The sequence below is a fragment of the Gymnoscopelus microlampas genome, assembly GCF_963454915.1.
Source record: "Gymnoscopelus microlampas genome assembly, chromosome: 10".
NCBI lineage: Eukaryota > Metazoa > Chordata > Actinopteri > Myctophiformes > Myctophidae > Gymnoscopelus > Gymnoscopelus microlampas.
Genome location: NC_139947.1, coordinates 25,573,849 through 25,594,033, shown reverse-complemented (window position 1 = coordinate 25,594,033; position 20,185 = coordinate 25,573,849). Strand labels below are relative to the sequence as shown.

Genomic DNA, 20,185 nt, shown 5'->3' with positions numbered 1-20,185 from the left:
GCTTCACTTAGTGCAGTACTTTTTGTCGAACTGTAGTCAACCTACCCAACTAACTACAGGATCTAAATCAATAAAAGAGGAGGGAGACTACCTCCAACCACCGTACTATACCTTACAGATTGGTAAAAAAAATAACATTTTATGAACTTAAAAAAGTTATGGATTGCAGCTTTAAACTCTGAGAGTGCACATTTCTACACTTTCTGAGTTACAATTGGATAAAATAGCACTGTGATTTTACTTGTATACAAGAGACTAACATGAGTGAACTACTGTGCACTCAGATGCTCTCCTCTTATCCCTCTATTTTAATTCTTTGTGGACAAGCGATGCTCGAAACGTAGAGTGTGTGTCTTCATCAAAAATTTATATTCAAGGTTCTTTGTATTTCTTCTGAAAAAAGTTCAAAGGAGCGGAGATTTGCATAATGCCAAAGACAGGATGGTGCAACGCACCTGACACACACACCACCTTCTGATGCAGTGTGTGCAGTGTTATGAACTGTACATCGACTCCTATTTCGCTGAGATAAATGAATAAAGGAAAGAGGAGAACAGTCTAGGACACATGGCTGGGAAATACGATCAGGCAGAACTTATAGAAACATATGCAAAGTGGAAATGAATTTCCGGGACAGCTGGAATTTTCGGCTAATATTCTTGTCGTGACATTTCAGCGGTGAATACCGTTCATGGAAATACAAGTATTTTTGCACACTGCCCTGTGCCTAAAATCTGTTCACAGGAAAACAGTACAAGACACATTTTTGCATTCTATCCTAAGATCTATTCACACATTGACTCACTAGCACTTTAAAAGCCTGTGCATGCTTTGCAACTTAAGACATTATTCAGACAGATGCAAAAAGTGTGTTTTAAAGCATTGGTTCTCAAAATGGGGTCCGGGGACCCCCAGGGGTCCTTGAGGGGGGGGGTACCAGGCAGGAGCGCGGTAAGCCATTTATTCCAAGGGGGGGGACTGTGCGCGTGCGCGATTTTTTTCCAATTTGTTTTCTCTTTTTTTTCCGCGATTTTTTCACCTTTTCCACTTTTTTTTCACCTTTTTCAACAAACATTTTATTCCCCAAAGTTAAATACATCTTTTTTTTTAAATGTATTTGGCCGCCGACACCCATCTGAAAATATTTTGTTCAAGGGACCCCCCAGAAGCAAAGATTTGAGTTACAAATGTTCCCTTTAAATATATATATATATTCAAATATTTGCACAAATGGTCAAGACTTTTCAAAAATATCAGATCAAGCCCGAGTGCGCTATGAGCTTGTATATCTGCTATTTTTGAATAGCCAAAGTATAAAATATGGATAAAGTGGTTACACAGATGCGTTCCCGGTTTGAATGGGCTAACCTCCCTGCCTGTCGACCTGGAAGACAATTAAACTGTCTGTTTGTCATGTACACATCATAAATGTACTCTGAAAGTGTAAAGAAACTGACTTAAAGCTGCACTCCAGAGCTCATTATAATGAATAAGATGTTATTTGAGCCAATTTGTATGGTAGAGCAAGTTAAAGGTAGTGTAAGTGATATTTTTTGGTTAAAACAAAAAGTATTTTGTTAAAAGGTTAAAGCACTATATTCTGATAGTAATCATTGCTATAGAGTGTTTGTTCAGTAACAGATGTCTCCCTGTCTCTCCAGCTCTTTAATAAACAGAAGATTCATTTTCCGGTAGGTGTCAAAATCTCAGCCAATCAGGAGAAAGTACCCATTTGTAAGCTTCATTTGTATAGTGTTCCAGTTCCAATTTTGTCTGCTCATTTCTTAGTGTCATCACTTCCAATTTCACTTGTTTAATCTATATCCTGATTGAGTTCTCTGTCCTGGTTGGATAAAATTGGAAATGAAACTGAAACTGAAACGAAAATGCATTTTCTGTTTAATAAAGAGGTGGAGAGACAGGGAGACTCCTATTACTGAACAAACACTCTATAGCAATGAGTACTATCAGCATATAGAGCTATTTAACACTTATTTTAACCAAAGCAAATACCCTACCTTTAATACAATATAACTAGTTCATCTGCAGTGGTTGGAGGTGTTCTCCCTTATCCTTCCATTGAGAAATGTATAAGTCTACTCGTTGACAAGCAGTACGGTCTCAAGCTCATAAACGCAAATATATTCCCTGGCCAAGCAGGCACTGCCTCTTGCATAAGCGGTGGATCTTTGTTCTCCCACGTTAGGAGACCCGTGTTTGCAGCTCTTAAGTGTCTTTAAGGGATTTTCCTGTGTACTGTCTCACGTCTTGTCTATACTGTCCTTAATCACTATGCCTGCATCAGGAATTGCTCCTCTGGGATATATAAAGTTGTTTTATTTTGTTGATTGAATTGAATATACTGTAACGCTGACCTCATCTGCTTCCTCCTCACGCTGGCGGTTGGGTTTGGTGTAGTCCAGTGGCCCCTCCCACTCCTCCTGTTTGTAGCCGAGGCCCATGTGGTGTGGCGACGTCATGCCGTGGTGAAGGGAGGAAGAGGACGAGGACGAGGGGTCCGGGGATCGAACCCCAGGGCTCGTGCCGGACAGGCTGCCCTCTCGCTTGATGGGCTTCTTCATGCTCAGGTCCAGAGTGCCGTTCTCGTCCACCTCGATGTCCGTGTCCTGGAGAGAGAATGTGTCACTAGTTAGTTTATGGTCTGCATACAATACTGTGCATACGGTACCAATGGAATCTGGGGTTTCCGTCCTACACTAGTGTCTCTCTGGAGCCATATTCCTTAACCCATTAAGACCTGAGGCGATTCTTTTTTTTTTTTCTAAATCAATTTTTTTTGGGGGAAAAAAACCCAATTTATCTTTTTCAAGATTTTTCAAAAATAGCAGATCTACAAGCTCATATGAGCTTGTATATCTGCTATTTTTGAATAGCCAAAGAAATCTAAAGTGACACAGATGCGTTCCAGGTATTAACCATGGCCAAAAGTCGCCATATCAATTTCACTTAATTATGTTGACTTTCTTTACCCATTAACCCAGTCAATCCGGGAACGCGTCACGTGTCATTTTAGATTTGAGCTATAATAATTATTTTATACTTTGGCTATTCAAAAACAGAAGATCTACAAGCTCATAGCGCGGCACCGAGTGCTCATGCTATGAGCTTGTAGATCTGCTATTTTTGAAAGATCTTGAACATTTGTGCAAATCTTTCAATATATATATTTTTTAAAGCGAACATTTGTAACTCAAATCTTTGCTTCTGGAGGTCCCTGGAACAAAATATTTTACAAATGTTTTCTTTAAAATATATTCCCCAAATTCTTAAAAATATATTCAAAGATTTGCAAACATTTTCACGATTAAAAAGAAATAGCAGATCTACAAACTCTATGAGCTCTGTGAGCTTGTATATCTGCTATTTTTGAATATCCAAAGAAATCTAAAATGACAGAGAGATACTTTCCTGGTCTTGATGGGTTAAGACCGGGAAAGCCTATACGTTGTTATACCTTTAAAACCTGGAAAGCGGTTGCCATGTATAATAGCAACAGAAATTCTTCGAACAAAAAATTGAAGTTTTTCTGAAACCTTAGGTTAGGATTTAGAAGGCGTTTTTTTAAATCGGCCTCAAGGTCTTAACGTGTTAAGGAAATGCCAAACGCAACAGAGCTGGACCACTGCAGTGTATGTCTCCTGCATGGATAAGAAGGGATGACACAAACAAAATGGGATTGGATAATAAATATCGTGGGCAACAGTGAACTAGTTTATCATATAAATATAAATGTTCTGATGTTCAAAAGGTCGACCTCCACCATATCCCTGTTTATTACATAATGCATGAAACATACAGCACATAGAGTTGTAAATAGCTGCAGGGATGTGGAATTCACTCCAACGTATGGTGAGTCAGACGCACACATCAGGATGATGGCTTTAATTACCTCTGAACCCATTAAGACCTGAGGCCGATTCTACAAATGTCTTCTAAATTCTAACCATTTTCTGAAAACACCTATGTTGCTATATCAGTGGTGCTCAAACCTTTTTATGTCAAGGACCCTCAAAATTATATGTATTTGGCCTCCCATCTCAGAAGCTTTTGTTCCAGGGACTCCCAGAAGCTAAGATTTGAGTTAAAATGTTCGCTTTAAAAAATGCATATATTCAAAGATTTTTACAAATGTTCAGATTTCTTTTTAAATAGCAGATCTACAAGCTCGCAGCGCGGCATGACGTGACGCGCTGTGTATATCTGCTATTTTTGAATAGCCAAAAATCTGAAATGGCACAGATGCTTCACGATCGTAATGGGTTAAAGACATTTGGATGCAACGTTGTGCATACATTAATATGCGTGCACACATCCAAATGCATACTGTACATACATACAGTGCAGTTACAGTACATACAAAAGAACAGCTTGTACCCCCGTGCCTCATCATAACTTGATGTAATATTATGCACAATATGTGAACATGCAGCCTCCTCTGTCACAATAAAGGACAAGGTCACTTTGTTCAATGGGGTTTTGTTCATATGAGCGATATTGATTTCCTTCACTCTCTCTCCACAAATCCTGTAATGATGAGCTCGTACAGGTTTTCAGATGTGAAATTCAAGCACCTTCCAAGCATCAAGGTGCATATACTGTAGTTGGAGTGTTTCCTGCACTTTGCAGTGTCATATGGCATCCGCAACTCAAAAGTCATATTTCGTTGTTGCTATTTCTATGCAATAGCAATGTGTTGTGTTCAAGCATATTAAAGTATAGCCTACTATATAGAGAGAATAAAGTAGGTTTATGGGTGAGTTGACCTGTAAACTTCAACATGTACACAGAGCTCATAAAACCATCAATGGAAAGCAAATACCTTGGTAACAACAAGATAGAGCAAGCAAATCAGTTTATACTGTATGCCAGTGTAATTTATTCAGTTTGGGGAATCCCTAACCAAGATGAATTTGGCTGGCTGGCTCAGCGGTGGTATTAAAAAAGTTGGGTTGCTCTACTTTCTGAGGATAATGACAGTGAACAATTGTAAATTTCGACTCAAAATGAAACCAAACCTGAAATCAAACCTTAGTGTTAATGTAAGTCAGAGAGTGAATGGACCCAAATGGAGCCTCATGGGTCCATTTGGTTCCATTTGTACAGGGGTGGGACCCTGCCAAAAAACACCAAAAGGACAGAATACATCACTGCAGATGCATGAAAAGAGTCTACATCAATACATCAGTACATGCAGATCTCTTTGTACATCACACAGACACACTCTGTACACCCACAGTGTGTGCTCATTGCACCACCTGCCTTTGTAAATCGTGTTTGCAACAATATGTAGTCACCCTCGGCCATGCGTGGCCATCAGCATGGCTCATCTCCACACAACGTTATTGTATTGGCCGGTGAACAGAGGGAGGTGCTTCTCAGCATTCATCTAAAATGGCGCTCATATTGGCCGATCAAGGGCCAACAGAAATCAAAGCAGTGTGTGTGTGTGTGTGTGTGTGTGTGTGTGTGCGTGTGCGTGTGCGTGCGTGCGTGCGTGCGTGCGTGCGTGCGTGCGTGCGTGCGTGCGTGCGTGCGTGCGTGCGTGCGTGTGCTTGTGTGTGTGGGGGGGGGGGGGACAGGAACTGATTCCAAATACATCATTGGCTGATGAGCTCAGTGTTCCCGCTGCTTACAAACCGCCCTGAATCTGATCACAGGCCATGGTTGATGTAGCGCTGCAAAGGTCTGTTCCTGGATCAGATCCTGGCCGATCAACTCCAAGCTCTGCAGCGCTGCCAGAGTCATTAATCTTGACTTTTTAAGCCCCCCTCCCTCCCTCCCTCCCTCCCTCCCCCCACTAAACAGTGTCAGGAAATCGACAAGAGATGAATCAGTCACTCTCTCTCTTCTCTGAGAGGAGAAAAAGCTTTTAAAAAATCACAATATGGGGGAAAGTGGTGCTCCAATTACACCTCCTGTGCACAGAGAGGGAGAAGAGAGAGAGGGGGAGGAGAGAGAGCGCACGAGAGAGAGAGAGCGCACAAGAGAGAGAGAGAGAGAGAGAGCAAGAGAGAGAGAGAGAGCAAGAGAGAGAGAGAGAGAGAGAGAGAGAGAGAGAGAGAGAGAGAGAGAGAGAGAGAGAGAGAGAGAGAGAGCAAGAGAAAGAGAGAGGAGTAAAGAGGCAATGAGGGAGAAAAATGAAGAGACATCAAAAGGTTGGCGTGGGGGAGGGGGCACAAAGGGACAGCAAGATGGAGAAAGACGATGTAAGAGAAAAAAAGAACAAGATAAACAGTAGAATAAATGAAGAAAAAGAGAAAATGGGAGGGAGAGAGAGAGAGAGAGAGAGAGAGAGAGAGAGAGAGAGAGAGAGAGAGAGGTGAGGTGAGAGGAAAAGGAAGCAAGTGACGGGGGAGCGGAGAAAGTGAGTGGGAGATTCGTCCGGCAGTTAATGAAAAAGGACTACCTGGTGTAAAAGTAATCCGGGGACCTGGCAGTCAGCCCAATTCAATAACAACATGAAGAGTGGGAGGGAGGGATGAAAGGATGAACCATGAGGAGAGAGAGCATGATGCAACTGCATCTCAACACCACCCTGTTGCTGTAAGCCAATGCCTCCTGATGTTATTATTCATGCAGAGATGCCAGGTCCGAGGAGAGGAGAGGAAGGTTGATGAGAGGAGAGGAAAGGAGTGAAGAGATTAAGAGCGGAGAGAAGAGTGGCTTTATGAAGCATTATAAGCAATGTGTCAGTGTTCCTCCCTTCTCCCCAGTTGTGTAATGTTTCAATCTGCCCTGCAATAAGCTAATACAATCTTCAATTTCCCTGAGCAGTGTAAGAGAAGATTAGAAAGGAGAGGAAAGGGTGGGGTAGGGGTGAGGAAGGGGTGAGGAAGAGAAGAGAAGAGAAGAGAAGAGAAGAGAAGAGAAGAGAAGAGAAGAGAAGAGAAGAGAAGAGAAGAGAAGGGAGTGATTGGTTTCTGAAGAGTTAACAGCAGCATTTCATTCTCGCCACGCTGGGCTCACTGACTGACTACGCTCTCTCCTCTCATCTCCCCAGCTGTGCAACATTTCAATCTGCACTACAATCAGCTAATACAATCTTTCTTTATCTGAGTACTACGAGGGGAAAAACAGTTGTTGGCATATTGACAGCACAGTTTGAGCAGCAGAAAAGGCCTGGAGTCAAGCTTTTGGAGAATGAAGGCTCAGCGGTACGCTGCTTGAGAAGTGTGCCAATCTATTTGTCCAATTAAGACAGTATAGTGCAAAGCATGGCGGCAGGTTGCTGGAGCAACAACACCAGCAAGCAATGTGATGCTGCTAATACCACGAAACCTATTGCAGAAGATGACTAAGACTGTAGTTTAATGTTCCATTTTCCCTACAATGAATGATAAGTAATTGCTGTATATTTTATTTCATTGCAATATGATATTTGTTTTATTTTGTCTGACTTATCTTTACTGGGGCAAACTTGACTATGTTCCTGCATTACCCAGACAGAAGAGCTGTCATCCAATATTGAAACTATGACATGTAGTAAGTACACAACCACGTCCTTTTCACCTAACAGCGAGGAGCATCGTTGGGAGAACACAACGCACACAGAGGTTCATGATTGCTTGGGCAGTTACCTTTTCCTCCTAACAGGCCTGAGTCCCGACTAACCAGTAGGAGTCGCTAGTGCAGCGAGAGGGACATAATTCTCTGCCGGTTTCCCATCTGGTACCCAGGCGAGCCGGGAGGTACCCATGTTGTTATCATGTTATATGGCCATAACATCAGTATCTTATAATAATAATAATCATTATTATTATTATTATTATTATTATTATTATCTTGAGTGGAGATATATATATATATATATATATGTATATTTTCATAGTAATAAAACGTTAAAATAGAATTATTTACAATGGCCAAACACAAGATTTTCTTTTAATTTTTTAAGGTTTTTCAAGAAACTAGGAAAGGAAAAAAAAAGAGTGGTTATACTCTGAAAGTAACCAATTTTTACACTTTCAGAGTTAAATGAGCACGGATTACTGTGTGTACACAGTCAAATCCACAGGGTTCATTTATACATTTGAACACTGTATTTTATTTTGCTGTTTACAAGTAGAAGAGGGCGTGTCACCTTGCGGGGGTGGTGGTGGTGGTGGTGGTGTTTGGTGCTGAGGTTCTCGGGTTTCTCCCAGCAGCGGGTGGACAGGTTGAGGATCGCCGTGGCGGCCATGTGTGCCGCCTCGGCGTCGTGGGAGTAGTCGTAGGCCGAGGAGGAGGAGCTCTTCCCGTAACCGTGGAGACTCAGGCTGGGTGACGGTGACTTGGGGAATGAGGGCTTGGCTGTGTCGGAAAGAACAGAAAAATACAATTTGTATATATTCTAGTCCATGCCTGAAAAATACAATTTGTATATATTCTAGTCCATGCCCTCTCCCACAACCAAGAGAAGTTGATGTTTTGATGTTTATACTATAGGCTATGTGTGCTAATAACACAACCTGGATTCGAACATTGCACGTGTCTAGTGCAATGAAGATGATATCCAAAGCGGCCTCCCGCTTATAAAGCGCTGTGTGTGTGGACATGGGTGGTAAAGAAAAGTCCTTTGTAAGTTTGCTGCGTGTTGTGGCGTTCTCTGTGAGGCAGTGTCTGGCCAGCGGCTACGATCCCATAGGCTGCAGGGCTGTAACCATGACGACAGATCCCATATAGGCCGGACTCCGAATCTCCAGTGTTTACACAGAAACGCTAATAAACAGCTTACATTTTGGGAAAGTGAAAAACAGGCATCGTGGTTGTGTGCATATGCTAATGGTCGATGCCCGTGTGCAAGTTCAGATCAATTGCTTAAGCCACTTAGGAGAACCATGCAGAACAGAGTGAGTGACTGACTGACTGACAGAGGTTTCATTATTAGTAGTATATACAGTAGTTTGACCATTCCCAAAAATGGATTCCCATGACACACGGGTCTCATGACATCAGTGTGTGAACTGTGAACTCTTACTTTTGAAGGCTTTGGGTGAGGGTGCGCCGGTGAGCAGCATCTTTGGAGCAAGCATGCGTTTCCCAAACACTTGGACATCGAAGCTTGCATAATCGAAGGACACCTTGGAGTATTTCTCCAGCTCCTTGGCCAGGTTGGCGCGTGGTGTCGTGGGCATCAGGTGGGGCCGGTAGCTCCCATACTGGGGCACTTCTAGCTGCTTTACGAAACACATGGGCCTGTCCATGGAAAGAGAAAGAGAGACAGCTAGGGCTGGGTGATATGGACCACATCAAATATCATGATGTATTTCACCAAATACCTCTATCGATATTGTGACGATAATAATAATAATACTTTTTTTACATTTCCAAAATAGCCGATCTACAAGCTCACAACGCAACGCAAAGCAAAGGGGATATACTGTATGGCAGAGGAGAGAATAACAGTCCAAAAGAGTATAGAATAGAGGACATACAGTAAAGGAATATAGTAGAGGACAGGTTTGTACCAATAAATCTTAAATACGTTTCAAATTGGGGTTGCATGGCTCAAGTGTAAGAAATATGTGTAAGTGTAATACCATAATAATTAATAAATTGTTTGCTGGGAAACACCTGCCAGTTGCTTCCAACCAAAAGTCAATTAACACTATAAATAAGGAAGTCACTACAGCCTTACAACCTACCAGAGAATTCCAACAATGATACGTCAGATGTACAACAGTAGTTTGCTGGTCACTCAAAGCTAACACTTCAACCTGCTAATTGTTGGATGTAGTAATAACTAAGCTCTATGTAAGAACCGGTTTGTGAGGCACAACTTGTTTTAATTTCTTTATGTGTACATCTCAACTTATGTAGCCTAAAACTTTAGGGTTAAAACTAGACTAGACTTAGTCTTAACTCAGAGCAGAGTTCAGTTGAGTAGCATAATAGAGAGTAGCACAGAGAGACAACAAACAAGGTGCGGAGAATTGAGACACTAGTCATGCATGAAGCACGACTCAGAAATAGAGGAAGAGGGCGAGAGAGAGAGAGAGAGAGAGAGAGAGAGAGAGAGAGAGAGAGAGAGAGAGAGAGAGAGAGAGAGAGAGTCATAGGGAGAGAGGGGGCAGCAGTGTACTTAGCAGGAGTGTGGCAGGATTAAAAGCTCTCTTATCAGTGGAGGGCACATTTGCATGTTGTAGAGCATGGAATTTATGGGCTTTAAGTCCTCTCGCTTTCCTGGAGAGCCTGGGTTTTTGTCAGACCTGTTGGCACTAAATCCACTGATAGACCGGAGGGAGGAAGACAACAGAGGAGAGAGAGAGAAAGAGAGAGAAAGGGAGAGAAAGACAGAGACAGAGAGAGAGAAGGGGGGGGGGGGGTAGACAGAGGAGATGAGTACAGTGAGAGAGAGAAAGAGGGTTAGGAGGTTGAGAGCAAGTGGGGTAAAAGAGAATGGTACACAGACAGACAGACAGACAGACAGACAGACAGACAGACAGACAGAGAAAGAGAGAGAGAGAGAGAGAGAGAGAGAGAGAGAGAGTCCAGTGGGAGGAGAGAGGACAGGCTGTAGAAGCGAGGGGGGAGAGCGGAGTGGAGTCACCTTCCTCCACTTTGCTCTCTCCTTCTCCTTATCTCTGTGCCCCTCCCTCCCTCCCTCTCTCCTCAGCCGTCCTTTTCCAATCCTCCTTCCTGTATGTCTCTAGTCTAGTCTAAACCCCTATCCCCTGTCACAGTCTCTCTCTGCTCTGCAGCCCCATGCTCATTAATAAGCTATATGACCTGCCCCGTGGTCGCACTGTCGCTACCGGCCTTCAAAGTGTATTACGATACACACGCGTACGCACGCACGCACATACTGTACGCACACAAACACACAGACACACACACACACGCACGCACGCACGCACGCACGCACGCACGCGCGCGCACGCACGCACGCACACACACACACACACACACACACACACACACACACACACACACAGAGAAAGGCTGTCTGAAAGGGGGCTTTCTCGACAGAGCAGTGTAAGCTTCTACCCGCCGCTTTCGACCATTGATCACCTAGGATTTTTTCTTTTTATTTATTCAACATGAATTCCATTAGGAGGCGGATCGCGTGCGGAATATTTAGTGCCCTTCAACTGTGTTCTCCGTACATAACAGACAGCCCCACTCATTTTAATAACAATGAGGGTGGAAAAACAAGCCAGGCCTTATTATGTTTTAATCCTTGACGCTTTGTCGGACCACCGATGAGGTTTTCCTCAAGGAAAGCAATTATTTTTCCTATCCCCCCACAATGCCCCTATAACTCGCATAATTAGCTTATCGGCTGCATTATTAATTAAAATACCAATGAGGGAGAGCGTGCACTTAGCATAATACCAGCGTCTGCTTCATGTTAATTATCATTCTTTTGGTTGTGATGAGGGCGGATGGCTGGCAGGACTGAATGAATGGAGATGGAGAGACTTGAGTGTTTGAAGTGACACCGTTAAGACGACACTGATTACAGTGGTTCAAGAACTTCCTGGTTGTTAAGGCCAACCACAGACAAGCTCCGCCTCTTTTGGGAAGCAAAGGACCCAAGGTCAGGGTTGCGTGGCAGCTACGTACAGTAAGTGGCGCAGTACCACTGTAGCCAACCTTGTCAAGGACTCACTGTGTGTGTGTGTGTGTGTGTGTGTGTGTGTGTGTGTGTGTGCGTGCGTGCGTGCGTGCGTGCGTGCGTGCGTGCGTGCGTGCGTGCGTGCGTGCGTGCGTGCGTGCGTGCGTGCGTGCGTGCGTGCGTGTTGAATTAGATGACTCAATTATAACATGGTACATAGGTACAGTATGTAGGTGAAAAGGTCACCATGTTTCCCTGTCACATGACATTTTTAGTTGATCAAGATGTATCAGTCAGATCTTTCTTTTTTCATTTTTTGGATCCTCTGTTAATTTACCCATTTGTAACTCTGAGAGTTAAATTAACACTGAATAGCTTGTGTATTATGTATAAAAAGGGGACATATACTATGTGGATTCTAACAACATTCAAATATCATATGGACGAGGCTCATGAAAAAACTGAGCTGCATGTACCTTCTATTTCTCTCTGTGTTCCTGACACATGCCACTGTATCCATCTGTGTATCTGTCTTCCCTTCACATATCTCAAGAAACGGCGATCCGATCTACTTCACACTGGGCAGGTGTATTGCTGAAGACCCATGGGATTGCAATGTCGACAGTGAAGTCCATCGGATCAGCGGTTCTCAAGAACGCTCTGGGGGCAAAGCAAACTCCCGACGGCCACGCTCCCAGCGGCAAAACGCTCCCAACGGGTACGCCCTCCGTCATACGCTGCAAGCAGCAACCCCTTGAGCAAAGAAATCGCCCCGTTCTGAACTGCAGCGCCCTCTGAACGGGCATTCACTCTAAAACTGCCGTGTGCTTTGAATGGCACGCATTCAAAGCGGGTATGAGCTTCAAACAGGCACTGCACTAGTACATCTAATAGAGCAGAAATGCCCTGAAAATAAAGCTGGGATTGAACCCTAGTGTAAAAAGCCTCGGACCTCTGGTAACCCGATCTCTGACCTCACCTCAGAACTCTATCGTTGGGACTTCCTTTGAGGTGCTCGCCGATTGGCTGAGGGAGGTGCTGCTTGTCGTGGCTCTTGGACAGCTTCTCAGCAGCCGCGATGGGGCATCCTGAAAGACTAGAGGATACAAGGGAAGGACACATGGGGAGGATACAGGGGGGTGATGCAGGGAGGATACGGGGGTGATACGGGGGGAACATACAAGGGGGTGAAACGGTGGAGGATAAAGGGGGGCGATATGGGGGAGGATAAAGGGGCAGGATAAGGGGGAGAGGAGAGAGCTGAATACCAACCACATATGAGTTTGTGCTGAGTTTGTAGATCTACATCAAGCTGATGTGGACAGACACATTTGCTGTCCTGCATACAAATACAGTATATATATGTTTACTGCTTCAACTAGTGACACACACACACACACACACACACACACACACACACACACGCGCGCGCGCGCATGCAGTCATATCATCACATGCACGCAAATTTGGCACACACAGACACACACACACCTACCTGCGATGTGTGTTGCGGTTGCTATTCACATGTCCCTGTCCAGTGCAGCCAGGAGTTGGGCACTTCAGCACATTCTCATGCATGGCCAGAACTGGAAACACACACACACACACACACACACACACACACACACACACACACACACACACACACACACACACACACACACACACACACACACACACACACACACACACACACACACATTACAAAATCAATAGGTTGCGGTAAAAGAGGATCCCCTGTATTTAAACAGAATGTTTCATTTAAATGTAAATACCACCCTGTCAGGATGGTTGAATAGAAGCGTATCAGACCTAATTCAACAGACACTGCGGTCAAGGCTGCCGTATAGAACTGGCTCTGTGTGACGTACTTTATGTGCGAATGGATACGCGTGAAGAGTCAGGGCTAAGCTGGGAGAGCTAAAGTGCTTATGGGGCACATAGCCTTCTAAGCAATGACGGTGGCCCCGCAATCTACAATGTAAAATCCTGAGTGTTTATTGAACTCTCAGAGTAAATAAACTGAACCGAAAGGATCCGTAACAGTCCATTTGGTTCCATTTGTACACTCTCTGAGTTTCATACGAGTTAAGGGTCCATTTGCACACTCTCATAGTTAAATGAACACTCAAGATTTTACTGTGCATAAGGCAGCTGTTTGGAGAAAACAAATCATTTTGTACTCCTACTTACAAGGACATGTGCGTAGGAGAGAACAGCCAACATAAAAAAGAAGTGGCCCCGCACACTGTGTTCACATACAAAAATATTTACTGAGGAACAATGTACACGACAGATCACCCTCCCTGACCGGCATCCCTCCCCCGAACATGGGCAATTGTGCTTGTATAAACATTCCGCCAAACCAGATGCACTGCGGTGGATTAAAGCCCATAGACTCAGCCGTGGTGGGCAGGTACTTTACCCCGGAGCCACCCGAGCGTCCTAGCAATCTGGGGCTGAGAAGAGGCGTAAAAAGAGGGGAGTAGAGTGGAATTTAAATTCTGCTGTGTGAATTGAACACTGACTAAAAGTCCAAATATGGACCCTTTAGACTTTCAGAGTGCAATTCACACTTTTCTACTGGCCTCATTTGTAATGTTTGCCCCTCTCTGAAAACAAACACTCATTGGCTTAAGGAGAGACGTCAGTGGGGAGGACAAGGACTCACTCTCCGGGGGGATCCTGTCTTTGTGCGGACAGCCGGACAGGCTGCGGTGGTGTGGGTAAAGACCAGTCACATGACCAGTCCCGTCACAGCCCGGGGTGGGGCACTTGATCTCCCGCTTCTCTGGCCGGCTGCTCTCTAAGGTAGGGGGGAGAGAGAGAGAGAGAGAGAGAGAGAGAGAGAGGGGAGGGAGGGAAGAAAGGTAGGAGGGGGAGAGAAGGAGTAGAGTAAGAAGAAAAGGAGTATTAAGAGTTACCAAATTGGAAGGTGGAAGGGCAATGGTGGCGGACGGGAGAGAAGAGAGAGAGGGACAGAAGATATACATCAAGGAGGTACAGTACAGAATGGAGAGATAAGAGAGGAGAGGAGGGAGGCGAGAGGTGTGAATAGAGGGGGACATAAGCGAGCGGTTAACGCTGTCAGACGGTCTGCTCCGCTGAGCATGAAATCTAGACATCTTTCACACAACCGTGGCAAAAGTGAAACCACGTGTCTCCATCCCTCATCTTTTATGCATCTCTGTAAGATGCTCGATGCATCACCACGAACGTGATTCATGTCCTCGAATTTCTTAAGGCATGAAAACATCAGCATAATTGCAAGAAAAACTATTTTTCACAAAGTTCCTATTCCGCAAAGTTCTACTGAGCAAACCTATTCATCTCTGTTTGTTTATTCCCTTTTAATCCCCTCGAGACACTTTTCCCCTTCAGCATGCAAGGATCTTCTCGAACTAGACCGCTGCTATGTGATTGCGGTACTATAGACCACACCAGGGGAAGGGAGAGGTAATGCTTGATTTATACTTCGTCGCGTGCCAAAAATGGCAAATCTACAAGCTCTGAGCTATTTTCAGTTGGCGACACCGGCACACAACAAAGTATAAATCAGGCTTAAGGAAGGTGCCGCGATGCTCTATTGGCCCTCAAATTGAATGTTAACGAGACATGTATCTCCTAATTAGCGCCAAGGGCTGAGCATGAGCGCCGCCACAGGGAGGGAGTCGAGGGCAGCGAGAGGGCAGCCACCACGAGGCATGTAATCCCACTGCTGCCATAGTGTGAGTGGTATGACATGTGGGCACCTTGCCAGCGCGTAACACAAGGCACAAACATGTGCAGCGGCAGTGCGTAAACAAACACTTCACTCGCTGATTACGCCGATGCTCTCTTTCTATCTCTTCTGTCTTTTGTCCCGCTTTTCTTTACTTCTCTCTCAGCCATACTCTCTCTGTTCCTGGCATTTACGTTGTCATCTCTCTTTGTCTACACTCTTTCTAACTCAGATGTTCTCTCTAGTGTTTTTATTTCTCCCTCTATCTCTGTCTTCAAGTACTTCCCCTTCGTGGAATCCTATTCAGACGAAACCACTCCAGCCATCAATTGACTGGATAGGGGAGGTTTGAGATGGGGCCATGCAACTCACAACAGTTTATTAGACACAGTGTGTTTATTTATGCCATGCACTCAGACTGTCTATTACTCACTGTACTCCCACATAATCTACAATATATATGCCTTTTAAAGGGGCATTTATTGTCTGCTTTGATACTAAATTACATTGAATTCCCAGAACTCTTTTGATGTTATATAATGTGGTTTTGAGAACTGCAGAGTGCTGTATGATAATAAGACATACATACTGTGTCCATGTATTGTGCAAAGCATTAGTGTTCTGTATGACCGCCGATCCAACCGATAAGCCTGTAGGCATATGTGGAGATCCAGTTGTCCAGAACCGCGATCCGACCGCTATATGCCCAAATATGGTCACACCCATATATGGGGCAGACCGACTTTAAACTCTCCACGCACATGTCCTCCACAATTTAGTAATTACCCTATGTGTATTGTCCCTGTCACTACCAACCATGCCTACACCACCAATACATTTCTACCTTACAGTGAGGAGTTTCACCCAGGCAGACACGTTTCTAGACATAGACAACCAACCAAGGCAGTTGCCTCGGGTGCCAGATGCTGGGGGGGGGTGGGGGGGGGGGGGGGGGGGGGGTATTTTGGTATACCATGGTATACTTTGGAAAATGATCTGCAGTGATGTGTATAATATCTAGTATATCATGAGTCAGATTTTGGTCCCTTGCTGTTGACCTTTCCTACCTTTGCCGAAATAGCTCTTGCGCATGGCGTCCAGGTGCTTGGGCCTGTCCTCCATGGTGAAATAGCGCTGGTGGTGATGGTGGTCCGGAGTGCGCAGCAGCTCATGGGGTCCAGCGGGCTTCACCTGCTCCGCCTTCAAGGCGATGGCCTGCTCCAGAAGGCCCAGGTTGCCCCGGGTCATGTCAAACATCTCCGACTCGTCCGTCACTGCTGAGCGTTGGGACAGGCTGTCCTCATCGTCGCGCTCATCATCCCCGTCCGCGTCGTCGAAGTCCTTCTCCTCAGGCTCAGACCGGTCAGAGCGCACCTCAATGACATCAGGCGAGGCCGAGGAGGGGGCCATGTGGATCTTGTAATTCTCACCCCGCGGATTGGGGGGGTAGTCCTCCAGTGGACTGGCCCGGTGGGAGCCATAACTAAGAGAAGGGCTGGCCTTGTACCTTTGAAGCTGGCTGGCTTTGTGGGTATTGTAGTTTTCGAGTGGGCTGGCCCTATGGGAGTTGTAGTTCTCGAGTGGGCTGGCCCTGTGGGAGTTGTAGTTCTCTAGCGGGCTCGCCCTGTGGGAGTTGTAGTTCTCGAGCGGGCTGGCCCTGTGGGAGTTGTAGTTCTCATGTGGGCTGGCCCTGTGAGAGTTGTAGTTCTCAAGCGGGCTGGCCCTGTGGGAGTGGTAGTTCTCGAGCGGGTGGGAGTTGTAGTTGTCGTTGTAGTTTTTGATGTGTGTTCCCTGAGCTGCTGCAGTGCTGGTGATGGTGCTGATGGCACTTGGCACATCAGAAGAGGGCAGAATGTGTCTCACCTCCTCAATGTCCTCTCCGTCGTACTCCTCCACATCCTGCTCCTCCTCCTCTTCTTCTTCCTCTTCTTCTTCTGGGAGGTGCTGTCTCTGCCGCTCAGCCTCTCCCCTCTCCCCCTGCACTTCCTCCTCCTCCTCTTCTTCCTCTTCCTCTTCTTCTGGGAGGTGCTGTCTCTGTCTCTGGCGCTCGGCCTCCCCCCTCTCCTCCTCCTCCTCCTCGTCCTCCTCTTCTTCCTCTTCTTCGGGGAGGTGCTGTCTCTGCCTCTCAGCCTCCCCCCTCTCCCCCTGTTCCTCTTCTTCCTGCTCTTCCCCCGAGATCTGTCTGCGTTGGACATCTCTGCTGACATACTGGAGTCTTAGGTCCGTTTGTCTCACAACTTTGCTCCTGTCTTCATGCTCGTCCTCTTCCTCGTCCAGCTCCTCTTCTTCATCTTCCTCTATGTCTTCAGCTGCCTGCTTCTGAATCCTCTCTTCGTCGTCGTCCTCCTCCTCCTGTTGTTCTGCTTCTTCTTGTCCCTCGTTCATATCCTCCTGCACCTCGTCTCCCTGTTCTGCAGGAGCCGGAGCCACGCCCTCCTCGGTCTCTGTGACAACAGGCTGTTGAGAGGCTGAGGTCAACTCCACGGCTCCGGCGTGTGGAACTCTGCCCAGGTGGAGGAGAGAGTCGGCCACCTCCTCTGCCCTCCGAGATGAAGAATCAGCCTCCTCGGCTGCAGGGAGCGAAGGAAGGTGCTCGGCCTCGACTATCATGCACTCCTCTGTATCAGGAAGCAAAGCAAAGAGTTAGGGAGGTCAAACCGCAGCAGCACAGAGCCGAGAGGGAGTCAAACGGTTAGCTAGAAGCCCAGTGTCAGTTCTAGCACTAGCGTCATTGTCACACAGCTCCTGGACATTATTAGCACTATGCTCATTAGCAGTTTGTGAGACGTAAGCTAACAATGAAATGTGGTCTGCCTTCTCAAAGTACTTACTTGAATTAAGTAAGATTTACAAGTAATAAATGAAATAACAGTAAATTGGTTAAAATACTTTCAACCTCGCACTTTCTGCATGACATTATAGGCGAACATTTAAAAAAAAATAATCTAAAGAATGCAAAGCATTTCAAAAAGGTATGCGTGAGCTTGAAGCTATTTCCGCTATTCATCATACCACGAATAATATAGGGTTTCATTGGTTAAAACAAAGGTAAGTGTTGGTAGGTTTTAGTACCTACCTTCCTCATCATCACCTGGGGGGGTGCTGCCCTCCTCATGATATGCGTCTTTCCCCGTCTCCCTCTCCTCTTCCTCTTCATTCTTCTCCTCCTCTTGTCCCGACGTCTGCTCTTCATGTCCCTGTGTCTGTCCGTCCTCCATCGACTCCGCCTTTTCCCCGCTCTCTTCCTTTTCCTCCTTCTCTACGGCCGCCTGCTCCTCTTCCTCCTCCTTCTCTTTGGCCCCCCGCTCCTCTGCCTCTGCGCATTTCTCCACCTCCTTCTCTCCTTCTGCCTCGGCCTCGCTGCTGGCATCGCTCTCGGCACTGAAGCCCTCGTCCAGGGCCAGCTTCAGGGGGTTGGACTTCCTCTTGGCGGCGGGCTCTTCCGTTTCCTGTTCCTGTTCCTGCTCCGCCTCCTCCAGGCGCCGCTTTCTGGCTATTGGACAGCCCAGCACGCTGATGGAGGGAAAGAGACAAGAGCGATGGAGAGGCAGGATGGGATTGGAGGTGTTGGTGTGGTGGTGGTGGTGGTGGTGGTGGTGGTGGTGGTGGGGGGGTGGAGTAGACAGGAGAGAGGAAAAAGACGAAAAAAGTTATTGGCACAATGACAACAACAACTGGCATCAGTGGTGTGCACAGACATTTTGAGGGGCAGGTGCTCAAGTAAATTATACTTTTTTGTGTTTACTTGGTCTGCTCTTTTTTCCCTCTACACCTATACCTCTTTGCCAAAAATAGCCGATCTACAAGCTCACAACGCCTCGCAGCGCGAGGCGTTGTGAGCTTGTAGATCTGCTATTTTTGGCTAAAGTTCTCCTAAGAAAAGGGATGCTAGGTTTCGAGTGGTTATGGTAAAAAGAAAAATCATATCACATAAAGATTTGGCGGACCCCCTGTAGTAACTCTGAGGACCCGCTAGGGGTCCCGGACCCCCTGTTGAAGACCCCTGCTGTAAACTGAAAAAAAAACTTTTTTTATTTTTTTTTCAAAAGGGCACTTCTGGTCAAGAGGGCAAAGGGCAGGTGCTCTAGCACCACCTAGAGTCTATCTGTGCACGTCCCTGACTGGCATATTTCCGAAGACATGTTCCATCAAATAATCAGGCAGCACCTCTGTGTGAGTGATTTACGTACAGCGACATGACAAGAGGAGGGGTGGGGGTCAGGGACTGTTTGATAAGGGATAGAGCGTTGACGCTCTGTGTGTGTGTGTGTGTGTGTGTTTGTGTGTGTGTGTGTGCGCGCGCGCGGCGCACATGCTGCGTGTGTGTATGCACAAACACCCTGAGGGGGGCGCCGTGCTTGCTCGTCTGCTTCCTCGCTCACACATCACAACCCATCCCGCCCAATTGAGTGGAACGTTTAATGAACAGCGCATCGAGAGACAGCGAGGGAGCGAGGCAGCGGAGGGTGAAATCCAATAAGCCCTCCACCCCGCCCCGCCCCACCCCACTCACCCTCACCTGGGAGAGGCAGGGGGTCGAAGACGGGGTTGGAGTGTCTATAAACAAAGTGCATCTGAAATTGCCACGCTGAAGGAATACACATGTAAACAGATAGCTAATATCTCCTGCCCAAATAAGGAGTCACGAGCCAATGAGCTGCCTGTGGGTCTCGCCGGAGTCTCGGGGGGCAGGGGGGGGGAGGAGGGAAGGAGCGTGAACGGGGAAAGGAGGAGGAGAACTAGAGAGAGGGAGGGAGCAAAGAAAGTGGGGTTTGAGGGAGAAGGGAGTTACACAGCTGTTAACGGGAGAAGGTAGGCGTGTAGCGCCGCTGTCCGGCGCTAGCCTCGAGTCTAGCACAAAAGTTGATTAAAACAATATTTACATTTTTTGCAATTTAGCTATTGCT

The 20,185-nt window shown here is 46.2% G+C and overlaps 1 protein-coding gene across 1 annotated transcript in view; it reads right to left on the bottom strand.

Moving 5' to 3' along the window:
- myt1b (myelin transcription factor 1b) overlaps positions 1-20,185 on the bottom strand; it is a gene marked incomplete at its 3' end in the record, with an annotated part of 121,633 nt that overhangs the window by 9,839 nt on the left and 91,609 nt on the right. Inside the window, exons 7-15 of the mRNA XM_084070041.1 lie at positions 18,355-18,791; positions 17,401-17,896; positions 16,346-17,259; positions 14,229-14,363; positions 13,053-13,143; positions 12,537-12,653; positions 8,978-9,195; positions 8,102-8,310; positions 2,376-2,627 (exon numbers count right to left, since the gene is read on the bottom strand). Of these exons, the coding sequence (XP_083926167.1) occupies positions 2,376-2,627; positions 8,102-8,310; positions 8,978-9,195; positions 12,537-12,653; positions 13,053-13,143; positions 14,229-14,363; positions 16,346-17,259; positions 17,401-17,896; positions 18,355-18,791 (2,869 nt within the window). The remainder of the gene's footprint in view (positions 1-2,375; positions 2,628-8,101; positions 8,311-8,977; positions 9,196-12,536; positions 12,654-13,052; positions 13,144-14,228; positions 14,364-16,345; positions 17,260-17,400; positions 17,897-18,354; positions 18,792-20,185) is intronic.